At 30.7% G+C, this 10,090-nt stretch overlaps 1 protein-coding gene across 1 annotated transcript; it reads left to right on the forward strand.

Moving 5' to 3' along the window:
- Nucleotides 1–2,305: 2,305 nt before the first annotated feature.
- Nucleotides 2,306–6,306, forward strand: TRIADDRAFT_58302 (uncharacterized protein; the record flags this gene model as incomplete). Its single annotated transcript, XM_002114105.1, has 9 exons — nucleotides 2,306–2,326; nucleotides 3,519–3,627; nucleotides 4,124–4,268; nucleotides 4,366–4,444; nucleotides 4,648–4,705; nucleotides 4,886–4,913; nucleotides 5,070–5,126; nucleotides 5,228–5,383; nucleotides 6,099–6,306. The coding sequence occupies 9 exons, from the start codon at nucleotides 2,306–2,308 to the stop codon at nucleotides 6,304–6,306; spliced, it is 861 nt and encodes a 286-aa protein (XP_002114141.1).
- Nucleotides 6,307–10,090: the final 3,784 nt, after the last annotated feature.

Below are 10,090 nucleotides of genomic sequence, written 5' to 3' on the forward strand. Positions count from 1 at the left end.
GTACTGTACTCTACTGTCAAAAACTACGGACTTCCGGCAGTCTGTGACAAAACCAACCCAGCGGCTCATTTGTTGCCTGCGCCTGATTTACTCAGCGCAATCAAGCTTCTTTTTCTAGAAAAACCCTACAGTTTCAAACCTAGAATAATATTATTATAATTGCATACCGTATGACTTTAGTCTCGTACGGTTCTGTGAAATAGCTTAAAACTCACATAGAACAGTTTAGAAATTCTCTAGTCATATATCAATACTCGTATATAGGAAAGTAGCAGCCGTTTCGAACTGTAAGCGTATGGACTACTAGAAGAAAATCTTCTTCTGGTGGTTCACTACTGAATCGCGCTATAGCCTATTCCTATGCGCGTACTCACAGGTATAGGAACTCGGAAAGCTTGAGGAGATAGAGTATAATCCTTGCGCACACACACACACATGGACATAAAACTTTTCTAGATCTATATACATATTTTGATGTAACATACAATACAGGAAAGGTTTTGGCGATTCTAGTCTCGTATGATTCTCATACAGAACAGTTTAGAGATTTTACGAAATAGCGCTATCATCATTCTTGCAATACATGCATTTCACATCTATGTAATTATTAATTACAAATGAATTAAATTCAATAACACAATTCACTATATATGCACATATATGCAAATGCAATTCACTACAAAAATACATTTCTTAATTTACTACTGCTTTACCGCTACATTTATCCGCTAATCAAGTAAAGGATAAAAATAATTTAGATCGTAATACTCGTAGATTTGACGACACGACAGCCTAAGTGAATTGTAATATATTTAAACGGTTTTATTCGTATATAATCCCAAATTAAACGATATCATTGATTTAGACGAACTAGATAGACAATCGATTTATGTTACTTTATTACGGATATTATCTAATTTGGATAGATTATGATAAAAATTTTAATGTAGTATAAAATTTAAAACCAATTACCACCCTTGTCTTGGTTAATTTTTATTTTATTATGCAGTTGTGATTGATATATACATAGCAAGATTGGACATAATATTTATGATGATTTAAATTTCATAATGGACTCGTGAGCTGAGTCTATCCTGCGATTGTACTGACGTTATTATTGCTGCATTACTGTAAGACTATCAAATTAAGATTGTTCTTATTTATAGCCAGTCCAAGGCTAATCATCGCCAGCAATTTATAATAGTTGTTGTTCTATGATCCATAAATTGAAGCAGATTCGAAATAGGATCATCCTGTATAGTTTTACGACTGACAATCACATTAAATTTCGTCAGCTACCCATGAATTAAATCAATCCTCTAGTTATATTAATATTGATTCCCATACTACCGGTCATGAGATAAATTGAATTTTAACTTTTAGCGAATAATTAATAACGAATAGTTCCAATTTTGTTTTTCTATGACCATTTTCGCCGCCTTAAAAGCTAATTCCAATTCTTTTATCCTATCTATAGTCAATTCCTACTATACAGTAGATACTATAAGCGTATATACTTTATAATAGCATCAATAAGAATCCCAAAGTTTATAGACTAAAGCTATTGTTTTAAGATGTTTATTTGCTTCTTCAATGGCATTTATGACATCATTATGCGGCGAGTGTTAATACAATTTAAAGCCTATTGATGTATTCATACCTCCTTGAATATTAATTAAGTTGTTGCTAAGGATTAGCTTGACAACAGCGTTTACATCTATTTGGTAGAGCCTCCTGCAAATTAGTGGTTGTCAAAAGTATATAGCAATTGAGAACGAAAAATGACTAAGATAATCGTTGTGCTTAGTACATCATACAGAGTTGCGTAGCATGATATCAGCTATTATATTAGCAAGAATAGGATACTACTGTAGTTAATCAGAGCTTAAAACACGAGTGCTGACTAATACATACAGGATAAGAAACAACCTGTAGCTAAGCGGAAACCATCAACGCTATCATTTTGTGTCCATTAGCATACAAATGATTCAACCCATATCTACCAGAAGTTACCAATCTTTGCCGTACTAATCGATTTCTGCATCGCATAGTGGGCATAATACTCCTCTCTCTCTATATATTGGAGTGTATGGTACACCATATTTATTGAAAAATCGCCTGGATATTGTTGTATTTTATTGGCAGAAGATTGATACTTTCGTACTATTGGAGTCAATCTCGACCAGTGGCCGGTTTTACTCCATAATTATTTGTTTCATCGAGTCTCTCTTCTTGTTAGTATTCGATACCTTCATTCCAATTAACATAGTTAAGTTTCTATTAAAAGAAGATCTGTAAAGCAATCATGTCAAGCGAAGAAGAAGAGGTTCGTTAATTGTTACTTATAACATAGCATAGTAAATATATACCTAAAATCAAATCAAAATTAATATCTAAATTAAAAGTGTTTGATATAAGTTATCACTATGTCTTTCTTATGTTACTCACGAAGTGAAAAACATGAAAGGGTGAAATAGCATTCGCTAATTTTTATTTAATATTTGAGTAATGATCGAATTATGTCTCGCTAGTCACAATCTTTATACACTAAAAATGAAATTCCGTAATTAAAATCAAATGATTACTAATTAGTGATACTGATAACATTACTGTCTTCTTGGTAAAGTTGTTAAATCGTTACTAACCAATATTCCTTACCATTAGCATGTTTTATGGCCATACTAAGTAACGCTATTTCATAAGGTTAAATCATTGAAGCTCTACCTCTACAATATTTTAAAACTTGTCGATTAGTTTCCTGAATATAGTCGAAATTTATAAAGTCATTAGATATTAAACATACTATGGATCATCTAGCATTAATGATTAATGATTTGAACATTGTTTGCCCAGAGTATAAGCCATTATTTTAACTCCAAGAGATAATTGCCACTTCACCTTTGCAATAGCTAACCAATTTGGTTCAGCAACGACATTAGATGAATAAGTAACATCTATTCAACTCGAAAATGGGGTTTTTAGCAAATTACTTGTATTTTTAGTTATTAGTATTATTTATTAGCAGATTTTTAGGCGTTAACTTATGATTAATAATACCCGATCCTTCTCCAAAATTATGTAGAAGCAATACCTTGTTGACAGTTATATTGATAGAATGTGTATAATGCTATTAAAATATGACAGCTTTCCAAAAGAGATATATCGTACCCCGTAACGTATATGATGGCATCTATAGTATCTCTTAATATTAATAAGCCACTTAACTGTTAACAAGTAAAAATTTCATTGCCATTAACATATATCTGCATATCATTCCGTTGCATACTATAAAATATTGTACAATACGTGCAGTATAGGTAGTATTGACATTTCAATTCAGATAGTCTTCCATCAAACTGTGCAAATAGGATCGTTCTTTGAAAGCTAAAGTATTATCATTAGAAAGAGTCAATGTTATGAGCCTGTTCAAGATGAGAGCAATTTAAGCAAGACATAAGTATAATATAACCCTCTGAGCAATATGATAATGTTACTAAGACACTGTGAACTTATTATAGGCTAATAGTGTTGTGGAAAGCACCAGCAATGACGAAGAAGTGCCTGTAACAAATGTTGATGGTGATGATAATCAAGAAAAACAAGCAAAGCCACAGAATAAAAAATCTGGTAAAAACTTTGATAAAAAGTGATTATTCATAAATAACGATAAATAATACCGCCATCATAAATAATATAATTGATAATTTATGTAAGCTGTCATTCTAAATTGCTAGTATTGCCAGACGTCCTAAGTTACTAAATTCAGTATCCCAACTTGATGTTTTTCACAAAGTATTAATTCATGGACTGTCGTTAGAAATAATAAATTTTTGACTTATGAAATTGATCGTAAATAAGCGATTTAATCATCATACATCTACCAAACTACTGCCTACTATAATAATTAATTCAAATAAATCATAATTACCTTTATCTGATTAACTCATGATAGAAGAATGATGATGAAAATATGTAACATCTATTTTAAGATAAAACTTAAGTAAAAAATGAAATGATGACGTTAATTAAGATTTATAGAAAGGAAAGCAGGACAATATAACATATTATAATAATCATTTATTTTAATATCGCAAGTAATTTCTTTCTCTTAATCTAATTTCAGGTAAAAAAGAAAGTAAACCACTTAAACAGCAAATTATCTCTAGGGATGATTATCATTCTCGAAGTACACGAGCTATGACTAAAGAATTAATCAGCCTAACCAAATCGTTGAAAAAAATGGCTAAAGAAAGACCCAAGACCGATTCGTAAGTCGTCTATAAGAAGAGTAGGATAAAGTCACTGTTTGATTGGTTCCTCACTAACATAATCAAACTCCAATGACTTCTTTACACCGAAAAATAGGAAACCTTTTACACCCAATATTTATAACAATTTGAAACCTTACTATAGTACTGATACAACATGGTTTCTGTTTAAACATGTAAGTTGTATTTTTTAGAGCACAATTAAAATTAATTTTAAAATAGAGAATATTCATAGATGTTATTGCTTGCTACTGCAGAATTTGAATTAGATCACAAATTAATTCATATAATGAAATTGTCAAAAAATAGTTTATAAATTAATTATTTGAAAAACGGTGAATAAATTAAGTGCTTACTGTACGCTAACGTTTTGATCTAGCCTGAACCATTCGAGTTAGCTGGTCATGGTCAACGTCCCACAGCGGTTGGCTTAGTTGGTAAGTTTAAAGAGAAGATAGACTTATTATCAAATAAATTTCGCTATTTGATTAATTCCTTAAACTTGATTCATTCTTTTGCAAAGATTTCAATTTTATGACTAAGCTGATTAAAAATAGATTTAATTTCATTAAAAACTTATTTCCTAATTGACTGATATTTTATCCCATATTCCACAGAACCAAGAATATCATTGAATATGGATATGTAAGTTATTTAAATCATAGTATCAAACAAGGCTTAAACGATTAGATTATATGCTGCCTCAAAAAGTGTTATGAAATTTGAAAATCTTAATATAACTTTAAGAATCGCTATTTAAGTCATTGACAATGTTGACTAATCATAAAAAATAATACTCAGGAAATTTGAATCTGTTGTTCGCACCGTTCATCCACAATATAAACGCCGCAAATCACCGTAAGACAATAATTAATAATCTTATAGATAAGCTATCTTAGTTTACTTGGCTAAGATTAGTATTTTGACGCAATAAGTTATCTATTAATTGATATTGTTAGGCGTAAGAAAGCCGACAGAGTTAATCTAGTTGATGATAAAGAATCGAGGTCTAATGGCGGTAGTAATATTATTCAGTTTCCTAAAATACAGCCAGCGACAATCAGTGTTCGTGGTCGCGGACAATATGTCGATTATAAGGATCTACCGAAGATAAGGTACCGTAATAGATAATTCATTCGAAAGTACCATTAGGTACCTACACTAAGATAAGCTGATATAGGACAGCTTACAGATGCATGGTCTTGTGGGCGTCTGCCGCCTGGTTTTTGTTATTTGATGATTGTTAGAGCGTATAAACATTAAAGAGAATTTTTCGATATTATTTAATGATGATCATTGGTTCATAAATTTAAATGTGAATAGATAATAATTATATCTAAATTTGTATTAATTCGCGTATAATAATTTAAAGAAAATTAATACAATCTCTAAGTTTTGATGAATAGTTAAATATTAGTGCTAGTTTAGCAACATCTTAATTTACTTTGGTATCATGTTGTCTATTTTCTACAGTCAACTAATAAATCGCAACCTGATTTTTTTATTACTGCTGAGCTGTTCAAAATATTACTGCTAGTTTATTACGGTACTTACTAAAATAAGATAGAATAGTATCCAAAATGGCTTTGTGAATGGGCTAGCGTAGCTATTCGGTAATGATAACTTATGGGGTATAACGGTCTCATCTTGGATTGTTAATATTCAATTAAAACCATTTCTATCGACATTATCATTAAAGGTTAACAGGCAAATTGTTGTTTACTTACTAAAAAAGCAATAGCGTAGTCGCTTCAAAGCTAATAGAATCCCATCATAATAGTCAGTATCATAAAGGAGCATTCTATTTTACAATTTGATACTATTACCCAGGGATGAAATGAGACGAGAATACAACCTTCGTCGAGCTAAGCGCCAACAGATTGAAGGCCAGAAAGTCATCGACGATTTTGAAAGATCGAAATTAAACGAATTAAAAACAAGAATATCTGCAACATCGCAAATGCAGTTGAGATCTGCTGTTGTTTCTTATTTTGGGCCACCATCCTCAGCAGGAACAACTAATAGTACGGCAGTATAGATACACTATATTCGAAGCACTATACCGCAGCATGAATAATATTTTTGTGCGTTAAAAACACGTGTGTACATCAACCATAATTTAAGGACTCATTTTTCGCGGTTCCTTTATACATTTTTCAATACTTAGTATATACAGATATGAAATATCCAGTATCTCTTCTCCATTTAACAATAAATACGCTATAAAATAGAGGTCCAGACAACAAATTGCTTTTTGCAACTTAACTCATGAATCAATATTTTCTAACAGCTTATTTTACTGCGTCATTGTACTAATATAATTATAAACCATACATCATTTTTAATCGGATAATGAATACGTACTTGTATAATCTAACTGAAAATTTTCTTGGCTTTAAATGTTTCCGATTCACGAATCTAAGCATTAAATAAGCTTACATATATATATATGTATTTTGTGTAGTTATTGCAGTAGCTTACGGGATATTTTACATACTGATTTGTAAAACTGTAACATTTGTGCTCATCTAATAGTTTGTTGCATAAAGTATATAAAGTCAACTCTATTATTGTTTCTATGCAGTGAAATTTACTCGACTAATTCATCAACTATACAGTCAAGACTAAATAAGCTTAATTACTGAAGAAATAAATGTCAATTAAAGGTTTCTGTACGTTAACCTGTTTAATTGTTTATAACTTCTACAGATTTTATCGAAAAATAGAGATGACAATTGTCAGCTATATGAATGAGTATTTAGCCTCAATATATACAATGTATTTCATATGAATAATACTATCAAGGTGTACTGAGTATTTACAAATAAATTTGGCAGGACGTTAGAGCTTACATTATTGCAATTACGTCAGGCTTCTATTAGTGATAAAGCAAACGAAGCTTAAATGTTAGATCGACTCGTATAATTTACTGTACAGTAGAATACTTTAGTACTGAAACTGAAATATGGAACATGGCATGCAAGACCCTTTAAGTTGAAGGATCTTTACTAGCTCGTTAAATTAATTATGTATAATATACTGTCTACATGAGGGATAGTATACAGTATACGATTGATTAGCAGTATCATAATCCTCATAAGGGTATTCATCCAACTTAGTTTGTTGACTATATACAAGCTTTAACACAATTTTTAATGTGTTTAATACTTCAATTTTACGATAGCTAACGTATTTTGAGCATCCTATCAGAAATGAACTTTAAGAAAATGATTATATTTCCTGATATTTTTCAGGATGTTTGTGCATGTATGTAAATTATCTAGTGGTTTAACGTCTACTATCCATATTTCACTATGATATCTGATCTATTTCTGTAGTTATAATACTTACTACATATTAGGTTGCCATACAACTAGTGATATTCGCACGCCTGTAGCAATGACGACACGAAGGCGAAAATTAAGCCTCTTAGGATTAATTATCTAAGGAACACAATCATAGAATCACCAATAATTCTGCCAATTTAATCTAGATATTGTCTATATTCAATTATAATTTACTAATTAAAAGAGTTTAATAGTTGTTATAATAGCTTGTGTAATGATCATAATTGAGAATAGTACGGCCATACAGTATAAAGAGTAAGGTATTACTACTTGGGTTGGTCTTCAATTGGTAGCACCTGTCTGCGATATGGCAATAATTTAGTTACACGTAGCTTTGATCATGTCATTGCATTAGAATATTATTTATTTAAGCAAGTTAAATTCCACCAGGGGTTGCAACAATAGCGCCTTATAATAGATATATTATGTGAATATGTTGCTGTAATATATAACTTATTCTTCTATTATTTCAATTTGCTAACTAGGGGTAAGATCTCCTATCTTTATTACGATTGTTTATAATTAAATAGTAATAGTCGAGGTTTTTTTCAAATTTTTACAGAGAGTAATTACAGTTGCTTACCACTTGAGAATTAATTAATAAACTTTTCTTTACTTCAATCTAGATATTATCATAAAGGTAATAGTCTACTTGTTTAATATATCTATCAGTAATGGCGATATTACTGAATGGCAATTCTGATCATGACTGCTATTTCCCCAAAGCTGTAGTTTCAATGGCTATGTTTGAATGATTGTTATAAGACATTCTATGTGCGCATATACATGTATATGAAACAGAAACATTGCTTCTAAGTGATGAAGGTGCATCATAGCAATTATATACAGACTGAAATCGACTGAAAACAACTATCGAAGCATAAATTAAAAGTTAATAAAAATATTTTCATTTTTCATTGCGTAATATTTTAAGAAGCTAACTCTCCCGCCATATCAATTTGCATTACTCTGGTTGGAGGAATCTCTAGTTCTTGATTAACCTATATGGAAGATGAATTGATAACTAATTAGTAGGTAATTTATATCCTACTATATCAATGAAAACGGTAGCACAAGTTTAATTTTCTTCAGATTATCATCGAATAAAGCACTTTGTACCTTAGATGACATGTATTGCTGCAATAGTCCTTTTAATTCACCGTTCTAATGAGCCATTGTGGAAATATCAATTAATTAATAATTAAAAAACGAATTATAATCAATTCTAATTAATCCTGATACTAACCTGGACTTGAAGTGAATCAACATCATTTAATAATGTTTCACGAGACTTTAGTACTTCGCTGTAAAATATCAAAAAATGAGATTTTTACTATTATTTAGAAGCCTCATTGCTAATTATTATAATAAGCGTGCTATCGCAATTAACCAAACATAAAGCAGGCATAAGCTTTCGATATAACAGTATAATTACTGCATTTACCAGTATTTTTCTAAGCCAGATTGTAATGCATTCCACTGCAATTCTCTTTCGCGAGGTATAATACGGGCTAAATAATTCCAAAATTCCTCATCTTTGCTATAAAAAGTAATAATATTGTACATAATGCAACATATATCTCTGAGAAGTATTTTCATGAATGCAATGATTATCTAATTTACCTAGCATCTCGAACAGGCATTGTGCCGAGCTTGAATAAATGTCTTTTTAATTGATCCCTAAACGAAAGATAGCATTAATAGCGACAACTCTTTCAATATTTGTAAATATACTACAGTACTGCATAGTTAGATATTCAATATCGATATTCTTTTAATCAGTTACTAGAACTCTTACTTCATGGGTTTACGCCTTTCCTCCATGAATGTGCGTAATATTTTGATGACTTCGTTTGGATGGATTAATTTAATTTCAGATTGCTTTCGTTTATCAAGTTCTCCGCTGTGATCTTCATTAGTCTATAAAAAATTAAAATAAGCCGAGATATAGTTAGAAATTGGATATTAAATAGCAGCATACAGTACGTTAAATTAACGTAGGAAGTGGAGATTTCATGTTACTAATGATAGATATTACCGCCTAATTATCTACTTAATAGAATTTATGAGAAGATAATCCTAATTGGATTATAGGCTAATAAGATAACTGATGCGAAAATAGGAATTGATAAATGATTAAAATAAAGATGCGGCTTTGGTAAAAACAGAACGTTCATTATGCTGTCCGCTAGCTAAAGGATAAGGTTTTATTGTCATAAATCTGGTAAATATCAATTCCTTTAAAAATTTTATTCTGCTTTATAAGGAAAGAATTCATTGGTTTATGATTTGTACATTAGTCTTACATCTGATTGCGCTGTTTCATTTTCCTGATCACGCGGTTCTGATTCCTCATCGGGACTTTCTCGATTTACGTTTTCAGTTGTCAGCTGATCTCCAGATTCGAGTATGAAAAAATCAGCTAGTTTTCGAATATCATTTTCGCTATCGATTCCCAGAGCCTAAATTAATACA

This window comes from Trichoplax adhaerens, genomic scaffold, assembly GCF_000150275.1.
Source record: "Trichoplax adhaerens TRIADscaffold_7 genomic scaffold, whole genome shotgun sequence".
NCBI lineage: Eukaryota > Metazoa > Placozoa > Uniplacotomia > Trichoplacea > Trichoplacidae > Trichoplax > Trichoplax adhaerens.